At 36.0% G+C, this 16,376-nt stretch overlaps 1 protein-coding gene across 1 annotated transcript in view; it reads right to left on the bottom strand.

Annotated features, from left to right (window-relative positions):
* Window positions 1–1,997: 1,997 nt before the first annotated feature.
* The window catches only part of LOC100375426 (WASH complex subunit 5-like), a 33,548-nt gene continuing 19,169 nt past the window's right edge, over window positions 1,998–16,376 (bottom strand). The window contains exons 18-27 of the mRNA XM_078010016.2: window positions 16,070–16,249; window positions 14,783–14,913; window positions 13,404–13,494; window positions 12,328–12,502; window positions 11,903–11,982; window positions 11,418–11,521; window positions 9,576–9,705; window positions 8,167–8,263; window positions 7,658–7,902; window positions 1,998–3,135 (exon numbers count right to left, since the gene is read on the bottom strand). Of these exons, the coding sequence (XP_077866142.2) occupies window positions 3,079–3,135; window positions 7,658–7,902; window positions 8,167–8,263; window positions 9,576–9,705; window positions 11,418–11,521; window positions 11,903–11,982; window positions 12,328–12,502; window positions 13,404–13,494; window positions 14,783–14,913; window positions 16,070–16,249 (1,290 nt within the window). The 3' untranslated portion in view covers window positions 1,998–3,078. The remainder of the gene's footprint in view (window positions 3,136–7,657; window positions 7,903–8,166; window positions 8,264–9,575; window positions 9,706–11,417; window positions 11,522–11,902; window positions 11,983–12,327; window positions 12,503–13,403; window positions 13,495–14,782; window positions 14,914–16,069; window positions 16,250–16,376) is intronic.

A 16,376-nucleotide genomic window follows, 5' to 3' on the forward strand; every position in this document is an offset into this window, starting at 1 on the left:
CCCTGATACATGCTAAGAGAACCCGGGCATGTGTTTAACACACGTTGACATCCTGTGAAGAACTGAAATGTCGAAAGAACACCCAAGTGTGTTTTTCATGCAAATGAAACTAGCAGCTTGATGGCACAGACAAAACTGCGCTTGACAACTAACGACCTTACCTGAATCACATACACCAATGAACAACGCTGAAGATTTCGGAACCCCTTAGGAAGGACGAGGACTGAAAATCAAGGTGAATTGAGCAACATTAAGCATGTAGTAGACATAACAAGTATGTTATAGTTAGGCTTGATATTTTCATATAAGAATTGTCCTGAACTATAGTAAACCATATATTTTATGAAACCTCTTATCTCACACTTTCTGAAATTCTGGGTAATTTTGGGTAGAATTTAATGGTTATCACGTGACTGCTAAGTAAACAAACAAAAATGTTATTTTAAAAAAACGAGTACTGCGTGAAACTGGAACTAGTTAGATGAGTAACAAACATCGTAATGTTAACCACAGGGTGTCCCATCCAATCGGGTGACAAGATTTTTGCCCAGCGAGATGCATTTATTTCATGAGACCAGCTTGAAATGTTGGACCGCGGTCACTGAATTACACTCAATTTACTTTTAGTTTATAACAAGATTTCTCGCCAACGATTATTGTTAGGATAAAACGCTCTCACCCGCATGTTTGACACTTTCGGTAGAACAGCCCATGCAAAATTCAAGCCAATGCGATACCCAGGGAACGCAGCGTACTCGATAATGTAGTTCACTAATTAGTCCGTTTTCATTCGGCAGAAACGGCAAATAACCTTTCCACTGATGAGAAAGAACGACCCAGACTAACGCGAGGGGTTTGATTTTCTAAAACTTTCAAGCTCTCTTCAGGCTGTAGCATTTTCTTTAAACTGCAATGCTGGTAATGACTGGATATGACAATGCATACACAAACTGCAATGCTGGTAATGACTGGATATAACAATGCATACACAAACTGCAATGCTGGTAATGACTGGATATGACAATGCATATACAAACTGCAATGCTGGTAATGACTGGATATGATAATGCATACACAAACTGCAATGCTGGTAATGACTGGATATGATAATGGAAATACAAACTGCAATGCTGGTAATGACTGGATTTGACAATGCATATACAAACTGCAATGCTGGTAATGACTGGATATGACAATGCAAATACAAACTGCAATGCTGGTAATGACTGGATATGACAATGTATATACAAACTGCAATGCTGGTAATGACTGGATATAACAATGCATACACAAACTGCAATGCTGGTAATGACTGGATATGACAATGCATATACAAACTGCAATGCTGGTAATGACTGGATATAACAATGCATATACAAACTGCAATGCTGGTAATGACTGGATATGGTAATGGAAATACAAACTGCAATGCTGGTAATGACTGGACATGACAATGTATATACAAACTGCAATGCTGGTAATGACTGGATATGATAATGGAAATACAAACTGCAATGCTGGTAATGACTGGATATGACAATGCATACACAAACTGCAATGCTGGTAATGACTGGATATAACAATGCATATACAAACTGCAATGCTGGTAATGACTGGACATGACAATGTATATACAAACTGCAATGCTGGTGATGACTAGATATGATTATGCATATACAAACTGCAATGCTGGTAATGACTGGATGACCCCTTAGGAGAGGCCTTTTTCTATAGGGAATGCTACCCTAAGGTGTTCTTTGTGAACAGGGTATATTCCCTAATAGTTTCCGATTGGGACTGTAATCTGTAGTTAAGCCTAACAAGTAATGAATGGAATTTATTATTTCCACTGACTTGGTAGGTAATGCAGTAAACTGGTATAATTAAAAGTCTATAAGCTTTTCATATCTTTTTCTCTCATATTTTCAATATACAACTAATATATTGATTCATAACAAAACTGATTCCAGGGTTTCATAATTCCAAGCCAGTCCAGATCTTCTTAAATATTATTTATTACTTTCGACATCAAAATGTAATACAGCAAGGAGTCTACAAATTCAATTTGTAATTACTACTATTCATGAAATTTTAACATCAAGAATTATCAAATAGTCAACAATTTAAAATAAATCAAAGCTGACCAATATAAATGTTACCCATAAGACCAATGTATCAATAAAGGGGCATACAGCTCATTTCAATGCAATTTAAAGGATCAAAACCAAAAAAGCACTATGAAAATCTGGGTGCCAAATAAAGTTTGTTCGTTAAAACCCTGAATAATATCACAACTGCTGTTTGAGACATGATATAAATACAACTTTGAAATTTGATAATTCTGTATAAAAAGTGACATAGAAGCCAACAGAAAATTAAAAGCTAACAGAAAATTACAGTAAGAACTAAGAAATGGTTTTAGGCATTAACCATATGATAATGATTATCGGTACACAACCTTCGTCACCTTCGATGGGGGGGGGGGTTATTGTACCGGTAACAGCACAGTTTTACTGTGTCAAATGTGATTGTTCTTCAATGACAACTGCATGCATTCTTGGGGGAAATATAATCAACAAAATCACATTTATAGTGAATTTAAAACCCTGAACCTTTCAAAAGTACCAGGATGTGTGACCCTTGGGGGGGGAGGTCATGCATGTGAAGATCATAAGGTTAAGAGGTCAATTCACTGTATAAATATAATATCACAGAGAGTACAAAGTGTTCTATACATTTGGTATACTTTGCAGTACAAGTATGTCAAGACATTTTGGGGTAGTAGAAGTGCAATGTCTCAGATAAATCTAAAGGTACAATATGTTTGCTGTAAGAAAATCTGCTGAAACGTTCCAAAAACTCATTTTTGAAAAATTGATAATAATATAAACAAGAATAACAATATAACTTTATTGCATTCTTAGAAATACAATGTTTCTATCAGTTTAAAGCAAAGATGAAATATATAATTATCTATTTTGCATGGTTTAAAAGGGTGCTTGGGAATTGCTATCAAGATCGCAATTGACCCTTGACGAGACTACAATTAACTGATGCAGGATACGTTCAGTTCTCTACTCAAAGACGGCTATGGAAATCATCTAGTAGATATTTAGGAATGTGTGCTTCCACTTTCTGTAAAGAAATAAAAACACAAAATAAAAGGTTGTGTACATGCCAAACCATGAGAACTCCTGTGCACTTTGGGGCAATGACTGAACACATGAAATAAGTATTTAAAATTAAAAAGTCAGTGCAAAAAAAAAAAATTATAGCGCGATAAACCACAATTCAAACAAAAACATTATTCAAATTGAGACCATACTTTAGGTTAATTGTGATGTTTCAATTTGTGGAAAATACTGTAAAAAGCTTTAATATCATAGGAGACAAATTTAGCAAATCAGAAAATTTCAGTAATTTTCAAAAAAAAACATCGCAGACTGTACTTGGATATCTACTGCTGAGTGAACTTCCACTCCAAATTGAACCTAGAATCTTTCTGGTACAAGGCAAAATTGAACCTAGAATCTTTCTAGTACAATGCAAAATTGAACCTAGAATCTTTCTGGTACAAAGCAAAATTGAACCTAGAATCTTTCTGGTACAAGACAAAATTGAACCTAGAATCTTTCTGGAACAAGGCAAAATTGAACCTAGAATCTTTCTGGTACAAGACAAAATTGAACCTAGAATCTTTCTGGAACAAGGCAAAATTGAACCTAGAATCTTTCTGGTACAAGGCAAAATTGAACCTAGAATCTTTCTGGAACAAGGCAAAATTGAACCTAGAATCTTTCTGGTACAAGACAAAATTGAACCTAGAATCTTTCTGGAACACGGCAAAATTGAACCTAGAATCTTTCTGGTACAAGGCAAAATTGAACCTAGAATCTTTCTGGTACAAGGTAAAATTGAACTGAGAATCTTTCTGGTACAAGGCAAAATTGAACCTAGAATTTTTCTGGTACAAGGCAAAATTGAACCTAGAATCTTTCTGGTACAAGGCAAAATTGAACCTAGAATCTTTCTGGTACAATGCAAAATTGAACCTAGAATCTTTCTGGTACAAGGCAAAATTGAACCTAGAATCTTTCTGGAACAAGGCAAAATTGAACCTAGAATCTTTCTGGAACAAGGCAAAATTGAACCTAGAATCTTTCTGGTACAAGGCAAAATTGAATCTAGAATCTTTCTGGTACAATGCAAAATTGAACCTAGAATCTTTCTGGTACAAGGCAAAATTGAACCTAGAATGTTTCTGGTACAAGGCAAAATTGAACCTAGAATCTTTCTGGAACAAGGCAAAATTGAACCTAGAATCTTTCTGGTACAAGGCAAAATGGAACCTAGAATCTTTCTGGAACAAGGCAAAATTGAACCTAGAATCTTTCTGGAACAAGGCAAAATTGAACCTAGAATCTTTCTGGTACAAGGCAAAATTGAACCTAGAATCTTTCTGGTACAAGGCAAAATTGAACCTAGAATCTTTCTGGAACAGGGCAAAATTGAACCTAGAATCTTTCTGGTACAAGGCAAAATTGAACCTAGAATCTTTCTGGTACAAGGCAAAATTGAACCTAGAATCTTTCTGGTACAAGGCAAAATTGAACCTAGAATCTTTCTGGTACAAGGCAAAATTGAACCTAGAATCTTTCTGGTACAAGGCAAAATTGAACCGAGAATCTTTCTGGTACAAGACAAAATTGAACCTAGAATCTTTCTGGTACAAGGCAAAATTGAATCGAGAATCTTTCTGGTACAAGGCAAAATTGAACCTAGAATCTTTCTGGAACAGGGCAAAATTGAACCTAGAATCTTTCTGGTACAAGGCAAAATTGAACCTAGAATCTTTCTGGTACAAGGCAAAATTGAACCTAGAATCTTTCTGATACAAGGCAAAATTGAACCTAGAATCTTTCTGGTACAAGGCAAAATTGAACCTAGAATCTTTCTGGTACAAGGCAAAATTGAACCGAGAATCTTTCTGGTACAAGGCTAAATTGAACCGAGAATTATTCTGGTACAAGGCAAAATTGAACCTAGAATCTTTCTGGTACAAGGCAAACATGCTAACTACTGTGCTATAACCAGTTTTCTCCATTGCTGCTCGAGCAACTTTCTAAGGTTAACTGAGATCCATACCATCAAATATATGACATCAAGGGGGAAATAAACCTAATTCTATCATCTTTAAAGTGCCTGTGTAATGCCCACCCACACGCTTCTCATTTTAGATCTGTGCCCCACTGAAACGGGCAATTATTGATTTCTTTGCTGAAAATGATTACTCATATCCAAGTAAATTTGAGATATTTCTCGTGCTGTAGCCACGTCCACCTACCCTGAAACGGTCGACTGTTTCCGGATTTCTGACTCTCGTCGAAAGTGCGCCACCAAATATGAGAGGAAGCCATACCCCTGGGCCGTACTTTCATATCACTGTGTCATTCAACATACTTTTTAAACGATATACATTTTTTGATCGACATTACTTTTTTTTGTCTATTTTATTTTATTTTTGAGAGAGCGAATTTTCACAACAAACATTTATGATGGTTAAACGTTGTGTTGTGGACGGTTGCAGTAATGTGTATAGTCATAGTGTAAGTATTTACACGTTTCCAATCGATCTGAAGGTGCAAAATCGGTGGACGAAAGCAGTGAAAATAACGAGAAAAGGTTGAGGTGGACTTCCTCCTTGCATCGTCATATGTAGTGTCCACTTCACCTCAGATTCTTTTTTTCAAAAAAAACTGTCCTTGTCCAAAACAACTAGGTTTTAACGAGAAACGCCGACAACTGAAACCTGGCGCAATACAAAACGTTTTCGAAAAAATAGATTCTGGACCAGCCCATGATCACTGAGGCGGATTTCAGAAGGGAGAGAGACGTAAGTGTTTCAAATGATTTGATTTTTTTTTTGCGATCCTGATTATCGCTTTATAGAGACCATCCATTTTATGTAAAAGGTAGCAGTAATTTTGATAATGACACGAAAACGAAGCGTCGAACAAACAGGAAATTACGCAGCTCTCAGGTTGTTTTCATTTTCGCAAGTGTCTGAATTGTTCGGTGATTGGTGTTGAATGTCGAATTCACACATTTGTTGCCTTTACTTGCAGCTTGATCTGCGTAATAATTTATGGAATAAGAATCCGTGCTTGGGCTGTCAATGTATTTTTTTAATATGATGTCATAATTATGAAAATCACGCTAAATCCACTCTGAATTTGTCTGCATGTGAGTCGCTCTCAATTATTTTTGTTATCCAATTAAACGCAGCCATTAACACACTTGTCCCCGTCATGTACCGACGCGTTCACCCATTACAACAAATTTATTTCCATGTGGCAGTCATTTATTTAGTAACTGTGTTTTGTCGTTTTTTTTTAATTATTTTGCTATTTTATTGATCACTATAATTTAATGTTTAGAATGTCAAAATATGTTCTCTTTTTATTTTAATTTTGAATGTGTTTTTTTACTCAGACGATCGATGAAATAAAACAGTGTAGTGACGTGCCTAGTAACCTGCTAAATAACAAAACGATTCAGGCATCAAATTTGATTTCGTCCAGTGCCAGAGTCCAGCGACAGTGTACAAACGTGCACCAATGACTGTGACAACCACGGTGACTAGCTACACCAGACCGGACATATTACACATCTGACTCAACCCCATGAAACAAACTTGATACTATGTGTTCATTATGGTCCATTCTTCCTCGACGAACAAGTACATAAGTGGCAATTTAGTCAAAGACGAGAAAATGGCACAAGAAATTCGTCTTATTTATATGTATCGGCAATGCAAGCTACCCAGCAACTTCCCCTTCTGATGTCACAAGGGGAATTTCTGTATGCAAATGAGAAGCTAATGGGGAGTCTCGTTTTAAAATAGACAAAAATAAAGTTTAAAGTTTAAAACGCATTTTTTATTAATTTTTAAAAATTAATAATATTTATGTATGAATGGATAATTTTAGATGTGAAAATAGCAGCCATTTCATAGGCACTTTAAAGGAAAACTTCAATGTGTTAATAAATTACTACCATACTTCCTCGATCATAAGCCCAGGGGGCCTCAACATATAAATTCTGGAAAATTATGCGATGGGCTTATACTTTTTTGGTTTACCATTGTAACCTTCTTAACCACCCACAAAAAATTATCCAAATTACATGTTTCGTTCACCATGCCGGGCTCGGGGGAATATTACTTCGTTTTGAAAAAAAAAAAAATGAAGAGAGTCATCATTGATTTCCACAACACTTTTACAATGAAGAAACAAACATGTTCATAAAAATACACACATTTTATTACATTACTTTAAAATTGGTAGGGTCTGTGGGAAAAAAGTCGAAAGTAAGAAAGACCTTTATCATTATCTTCGTTGTGGGATGTTTTTGATAGTACACAAACACTCCAAGAAAGGCAATTTCCGCCATCATGTTTTTCAGCATGATTTGACCTGAAACACCATCCCAACAGGTCAAGTTATTCATTAACCAATCAAAATGCTGTGTCATACTGATGAAGTTTTTTGATTATTGGCGATGTCATATTTTAACACCTTATAATCGGGAAAGCCTTCGGGGATCGGGGAAGTAGGGTAAATTTATAAACTAATGAGCACCTAAAAACTATTATTACCTTTCTAGGGAGTTCAGTATGACTCATATAATCTTCTAAAAATAGCAGCACATTAGTTACATCGGGTGGTAAGTCAACTTTCTGACTCGTGGCCGTAACCTCAACCATTGATCTCACATACTGGCCAATCAGTGCAATGAACTGGTCGATATTCTCACTATGAGCTTGTCGCAGTAAAGTCACCGTACCAGCTATGAATGGTGGTCCATCTAACGGCTCTTTTGGGTTCTTGGCTGTCATACTCGCTGTGGAAGAAAAAAGATTGGTGTTCAAGGGTTAAACTGAATAGTTAAGGTACACATTGGTGGTTTTTCAAAGAGATCAGGACAGGACCATGTCAGTTAAGAGATTGTACAAATAGACTTACGATTTAAGTTTCACTGAAAACCCATTCATAAGGCATGGGGGTATCTCACACCCATGACAAAAAATATGAGGTAAGATTCATGGGAAGTATAAATACTTATGAAAGTGTTGAATGAGTATCAATGTAATAGCAAATTACTTACCCACGGCTTTTGTATACTGCATTTTCGGCATCTGCGATATGACCAATAAGAAGGCAAACAAGGGAAAATACGGCACTCTCTTTGTTGTTGTATAAATCTACAATAATACCAAGGTGGTATAAGTTATATAAGAGTATGCAAATGATGTGATATGCAAATGTGTGATATGCAAATGATGTGATATGCAAATGTGTGATATGCAAATAGTGTGATATGCAAATGATGTGATATGCAATCAAGATCTCATTTGAAGTCACACAAATTAACATATGCAAAATATACATATTCAAAAAGTAAAATTATTCACATTTTCAAATGGAAATAAATATTATTATGGAATGTTTCCTCAAGCTGAAGTGACATTGTCTGGACTACATACTATAAAACATGTTGAAAAAGCGGCATGAAATTTTAGCAAATTGTTATATGTTGATTTAGCAAATCTTACTTGTCATTGTTGATTTTTTTGTTTGGCGGCCATTTTGAATTGATAATAAAGTCATTAGCAACATCTTGAATTAGCGAATCAGTTGTCTCGCTTAATTCGCGAAAAAGACATGTTTTACAATATGCATGTATTCTACGGCTCTGTAATTGTTTTTCTGTTCTCTGGTTAAGCTTTGCGTACATTACACTCTATATGTAGTTCAAAACTAGCAAATCTCTAAAAATTGGCCACTACACAAACGTATCAATAAAAAAACATTAAATTTTGGACATTAGACATGTACTCAAATTAGTGGGCATTCAAAATGTCCTGTATGTGCTGTTATTTTTAATGACATTATCAGGGGGGAAAAAGGCCGACTTACGTTTCTGAGATATGGTAAAAGGTATCAAAGAGCAACTCAAACACATTAGTCGTCAGCAAATACGATGTTTGATATCTACTGAAGTGAAAATGCTGCAAATGCACAAACATGCAGACAGACAGACAAAGCCAAAGACTATAATACTGTAAAACATGTCTTTTTCGCGAGCATGTCTTTTTAGCGAATTTAGCGAGAGAAGTGATTCGCTAAATCAAGATGTTTATTTTATTATAAATTCAAAATGGCCAAGACTTGGAGATTTGTATACAGTAATCCGGAACATAAAAACCTGGGCGCTTCCTTATTACACTTTTTCTTTGTTCTTATGGAAGTGACAACTGCTCATTTGGGTTGGTACGCAACAGAAAAGTATTGTGAAAACATTCGCTAAATCAACATTTAGCTATTTCGTCATTTTATCACAATTCGCTAAAATTGCATGTCACTTTTTCAACATGTTTTACAGTAGTTCCTTTTTTAGACTAAATAAACAATGTATTTTTCTCTCATTCATATAATGTTAACTATTATCTACATCAAGCATGTGAAGTTCTGCTGAATAGCGCCCTCTAAAATGTTAACAGTATGCGTAATTACCTTTGTGAAAGGATTATTTATACCAGCACACTCTAAGTAGGAAGTCAATTCATACAATAATGGATTCTCATCTTTAGGATAGGGTAACGTAGGATCCTGATAGTGAGCCTCAATGTCCGACATTAAAGAACTGAAAGATAAGTTAAATAATAACTTTACTGTTTTGAAACAAAGATTATCACAAATCAATAAATATATGAAAGATGTAATATGATACAGTGATATTTGGAAAATTATTCTTTAAGGATTGGATACGACTTTTGTGGCCCGAGGCAGAAGCCGTACGACCGAGGGTAGCAAAAGTAATTTATGTTGTTTTGAGTGATGAAATCCGGGCGCTCTGGTCCAGGCATGATTCAGGAAACTATAGCCCTGATGTGAGGGCACACTTCCCATAGTGTTACGAGGCCCGGCAATATGAGGTATATGATAAGAACTCTTAGCTGAAATAATAGATTAATATGAAACAATTACTACTAAAATTTAATACTGGTTTATCATCATAATCTACTTCACAGATGCACATGCTTAGAACACTTCTAACAGAAATTGTATTCTTTTTGACTGGCTATTTAAAAGTTTAAAGAAAAAAATTTGGGTATCAGGAATTTTTTGAATCATGAAGCTCAATAGAACCTAGATGCAAATGGCAAGCGAGAGTCCCATGATACTTGTTCCAACCCCCCCCCCCCACATCTATTACAATAGTTTTTCATGGTTACGGTAGGTCAAACAAACTATGGAGTCCCATGATACTTGTTCCAACCCCCCCCCCCCAATCTATTACAATAGTTTTTCATGGTTACAGTAGGTCAAACAAACTATGGAGTCCCATGATACTTGTTCCAATCCCCCCCCCCCATCTATTACAATAGTTTTTCATGGTTACGGTAGGTCAAACAAACTATGGAGTCCCATGATACTTGTTCCAATCCCCCCCCCCCACATCTATTACAATAGTTTTTCATGGTTACGGTAGGTCAAACAAACTATGGATAATGGAGTCCCATGATACTTGTTCCAATCCCCCCCCCCCACATCTATTACAATAGTTTTTCATGGTTATGGTAGGTCAAACAAACTATGGAGTCCCATGATACTTGTTCCAACCCCCCACATCTATTACAATAGTTCTTCATGGTTACGGTAGGTCAAACAAACTATGGAGTCCCATGATACTTGTTCTAATCCCCCCCCCCACATCTATTACAATAGTTTTTCATGGTTACAGTAGGTCAAACAAACTATGGAGTCCCATGATACTTGTTCCAAACCCCCCCCCCCCCCCACATCTATTACAATAGTTTTTCATGGTTACGGTAGGTCAAACAAACTATGGAGTCCCATGATACTTGTTCTAATCCCCCCCCCCCCACATCTATTACAATAGTTTTTCATGGTTACGGTAGGTCAAACAAACTATGGAGTCCCATGATACTTGTTCCAAACCCCCCCCCCCCCCCCACATCTATTACAATAGTTTTTCATGGTTACGGTAGGTCAAACAAACTATGGAGTCCCATGATACTTGTTCCAACCCCCCCCCCCCCCACATCTATTACAATAGTTTTTCATGGTTACAGTAGGTCAAACAAACTATGGACATGATGAAGAGAGAGAATACAACACTGTTTTGGGGGCAAAAATTAAGCTTTTTGGGTCTTGACAAAATCTCAGCAATCATTTGCATCTAAAGTCTAAGTGAAACCAATTTTCAATTCAAAATGGTTGCTAGAGTGGACCTTAATGCTGGGTGGGAAATACAGTACTAATGCAATGTCATTCTAATTGAGCTGAGATAAATTACTGCTGCATTTGTATTTGAGAAGACCAACTACTTACTTGTTCAAATTTTGCAATGAATCAAATAGAAACATGGAATCAAACTGGCAAGAGAAGTTCAACTCATTTGCAATCTGTCGTCGTAGCAACTGCATCTGACCAACCTAAGAATCAAAACACATCCATTTATTATTTATGGTATTTTAATATCTAGTAGAATAATATGTAGCATGCCTGGAAAGCAAGCAAAGATGAGTAGTTTATTGATTTACTAAAAATAGCCATAGAATGTTGAAGCGTATGAACATGATTTGTGTTTCACCACTGATCAAAATGACCCCAAACACTATTCAGAGTTGAACTTTTTTCTGTCCATTGCCATAAAACGAACGCATTATCAGTAAACAACATTCTGAACATGCTTTATCACGCATGAGCTGTCTCGCTTTGCATAATCTGTGAAACAACAAGCAAAACGACTAAAGCTCGCTTCACGCGCTGCCTTCGACCATGCTTGCTATTAAATAACATTTAGTGTAGCTTGCCTTAAGTACGACATCCAGGAATGGTGGCCACAATTTAGCAGCTTTTGTTACAGCTTGTCCGTACACTTTTCCAGCGTTATCTGAAATGTACAACAAATATTCATCTTTCAAAAAAAGTCTCAAACGAGTCTACAAAGTAACCATACCGACTGACTGACTCCCTTCGTTCCCTGCACACAGCATCAAAAAACATGCGAATTCCATGAAAATTACGAGTGTGTGTCTGTTTTCTAAAGGGACAGATTAATTTTCCTTTTTAACCCCAAAGTAATTTTTCACAAAATAAACCTAGCAATTTATAAAGTAACACTGCATGATTTTGGGGGAGCTCTCTGTGAATTTCTCTACAGTGATCTGTGATAGCATTGCAAACTATATATAATATACAGATAGATAGATCCCCAAGCATATGCCCCTGTACTCACTGACAAGTCCTTTGACAGGATTCAGTGACTTCATAGTCGTACCAAGAAACTCCAACCACGCCTTGTCACGAAGAACACCTCGGTTCAGTATAGTAGCAAAGTTCTGTAACTCCTTGACAATCATGAAACTGAGAAGCCTATCCAATCCAGTCAGACCATAGGTACCAATACTTCTCTGAAAAGTATAGGATTCAACAAAGTTGAATGAAATATAAATGTGTACATGTTTTTAAGTTAGGTAACACAACAGCCTTGGTTTAAAGGTAACACAACAGCCGTGGGTCAAAGGTAACACAACAGCCGTGGGTCAAAGGTAACACAACAGCCGTGGGTCAAAGGTAACACAACAGCCATGGGTCAAAGGTATCACAACAGCCTTGGGTTAAAAGGTAACACGACAGCCTTGGGTTAAAGGTAACACGACAGCCTTGGGTTAAAGGTAACACGACAGCCTTAGGTTAAAGGTAACACAACAGCCATGGGTTAAAGGTAACACAACAGCCATGGGTTAAAGGTAACACAACAGCCATGGGTCAAAGGTATCGCAACAGCCTTGGGTCAAAGGTAACACAACAGCCTTGGGTCAAAGGTAACACGACATCCTTGGATCAAAGGCAACACGACATTCTTGGGTCAAAGGTAACACAACAGCCTTGGGTCAAAGGTAACACAACAGCCGTGGGTCAAAGGTATCACAACATCTATGGGTCAAAAGTAACACAACAGCCTTGGGTCAAAGGTAACACGACTGCATTGGGTCAAAGGTAACATGATAGTCTTGGATCAAAGGTATCATGACAGCCTTGGGTCAAAGGTATCATGACAGCCTTGGGTCAAAGGTATCATGACAGCCTTGGGTCAAAGGTATCACGACAGCTATGGGTCAAAGGTAACACAACTCCTCTGGGTCAAAGGTAACACAATAGCCTTGGGTCAAAGGTAACACAATAGCCTTGGGTCAAAGTTAACACAACTGCCTTGGGTCAAAAGTAACACGACAGCTGGGATAGTACTGAACATTTACTGCCAGTTAAATTATTTCTTATATAAAAAAATGAAATTATTTAATTTAATACCTGTACTTTGGAGAAGAGCTTTATTGTCATGACTTCTTGTTTAGTTTTAAAGTCGTACCATGTGTTTCTCTTCTCAATGTAACATGTTGTTCTGTATTGAATAAACAAATCAGTGTTTAATTCTGTTCGTATGAATGTCTCACTTCACATACAATCCTAGGAAAGTGTCTTAGTGCTAAATATTTTCATGTTAAAGTAGTATTGTCAGCAAAATTTCATTTAAAGTGGGAGGGTCGTCACCTGCGTACACGCTGGAATTGAGACCTAAGCGACGATAACAACGCATGCTAAAAATGCATGCGCAGGGGATGACTTCCCCACTTTAAAGTTTTGTCATATTAAGTAATATATGTACTGTAATAAATACAACAGCTACGGGTATTGCAAAATGTCTGCTTTACCAATAACTGATGATCAGTGCGCAGTTATGTCGATCTGGTTGTGATTAATTTTTCAGCATCTTAGGATGCTATCAAGTAAACAAATTGCATGCCAAATTCCCTGTTCAATGAATGAAGATAAACTACTAGTGTATTATGGAATTCAATGGGAAACATTTACCAGAATTTACCTGGAGATTCACACCACACTCTTGAGTTGTTTCCTGTACACCAATTAGGTCCATCTCTTATTTAATTTAATTTATAAGATAGCTATTATTATTGATCTTACCACTGTGCTCAAACTTTAAACATTACTTACTGACTAGGTTAATTGTGTTTAGCACACTCGTGAGGTCAAACTACAAAGCATTACAGAAATTACTGTAGTGAAGAAAAATACTAACTTACCGGCCACCAATAAATGATGCAAAGTGTCAGGTTTTAGATGCTGTAATATTCAGGTTTGTTTTTTAGCCATGTTACTCAGATTGAAAAGGTTTCTATGTTTTGCCAACAATACAACTATTTTCAATCTTAATAAACAATAAAAGAAAACAGAAGTTTTCCTTGAAATTTCTGTTACAAATAAATTAAACAAGCAGTCAAAATCAATTTCTGAATATTATTTTGCACTTCAGAAAAAGTTATTTTTATGCAACTTCATTTAATTTTCATTGATACATTAATTAATTTTGTGGGTAAAAAACAACTTGCTGCTGAAAAATTTTACAAAATTTGGGAAATGTTTCTAATGACGAACATTTGATAGTTTATTTTATGTTAATTAGTACCACCATACTGTAAAATACTTTATTTTAGCTGGAAATTAATTTTCGGTGTAAAGGCTTTTTTGGTATTTTGTATGGAATTGATTTTAACTGATTTTTGATGAGTTGGATTGAAATATAGGAAAAGATTATATTCACTGGATAGCGAAAATAAATTCGAAGTTGAAATAAAGTATTTTACAGTATTTAGTTGTCAATGAGTGCATACCTTGGATCAGTCATGCGCAGTATCTCCCGTGCCATTCGACCAATGAAATTCACTGAACTGTCTCCCATGACAGGTGGGAATCTCGGAATAGGTATGGCAGTTGATTGGTACACACTCTGAAAATCTAACACCTAAATACAGTACATTATAAAATAAATTTTGAATTATTTAAGAAAGTATACTTTATAATGCAGTCTTTTAAACTATTAAAGGATTGTGGTTGTTGTAGCCATGTCCATTTAACAGCTTGAGAATTTTGTGTAAATAAAAAAAAAGCTTTGAACCAACAAGATTTTATAGTGCTATGTGTAGTATGGGACCTATACTCGGTTATTATCTCCTGCTAAATATGCTAATTTTTCCCAGAGACGTCGTATAGCACTACCAAATAATCTTGCTTGCCAATTATAACCTATAATTATATTCTAAACTGTTTGAAAGTCCTTAACTTATGTCATAAAATGTGACATAAACCAAAATTAGTAGTTACGGTGAATTCAATTTTTATTATAGCAATAATGAATGCATAGTGCTATACTGAATGAGAAATTGATTTCATGCAAGATACAACTTTGAATAAAATATAGAAATGTGGGAATTTATTATTGTTATTAGGATATACTATCAGTAGGTGTTACATGTTGAATCTGCAGTTGTATTAATTAATCTGGTTTGTTTAGCACCCAAATCCAGATGCATAGATAACACACTGAGTCAGTTGGAAACAAATATTTAAAGTTCATATATCATGAAAAGTGCTATGTATTAATATGCTTAATTTTTAAGAACACAAACCTCCGCAAAACCGATTCAGACACTGTCTAATAGCAATGACATAACATAATGTCTAAACATGGACAATGGTATGTTATAATATGAGGCTCTTACGAGGATACCTTAAAGTATGTACGAAGACAGTACAGCGCTGCGCAGCAGAGGTCGATGCAACGGTGTACTGTCTGAGTGCATACTTTGAGGTATACTTGTAATAACCTTATTATTATGCATCTTTTCCTTCCAAGGATACATCATGGGAATGCCGAAATTTAAAATGTTTAGAACAGAATCAGCGAACTTCTTTGTGTGGAATCTGGTCAAACCCTGGTGGCAGCCATGTTTGTTTTTATTATTAGAGGACGCTTACATGCGTAATCATTCCATATTTGGAATTTGCGTTTCCTAATATGGTAGGATGAAAATACCCCGTAAAATACCACAAAATTACGACACGCTGTATATTATGGCGTTACGGCGACAGATGTATAATAATATTTAATATTTTAATACCTTGGTTCTCAAGAAACTATTACATTCTTGTTCCACGTTGTAGTTAATAATTCTGGATACTTCTTCCTGCCATATCTTTAATCCATAAATACTGACATAGTCCTGGATATATTCAAATGAAATGCGGAATCCATCCATGCGTGCACCAAGAGCATCCAATTTAGGAGGCAACTCATTTACCTACAGATTTATATCACAAACTAATGCATTACTATGCCTTGTCTTAGGCAAAACAATAACAGTTAGGCAAGACAGTTCAAGACAATGACAGTTAGGCAAGACGGTTTGGAAAAACAATGCCAGTAAG

Source organism: Saccoglossus kowalevskii, chromosome 18 (assembly GCF_978046115.1).
Source record: "Saccoglossus kowalevskii chromosome 18, keSacKowa6.1, whole genome shotgun sequence".
NCBI lineage: Eukaryota > Metazoa > Hemichordata > Enteropneusta > Harrimaniidae > Saccoglossus > Saccoglossus kowalevskii.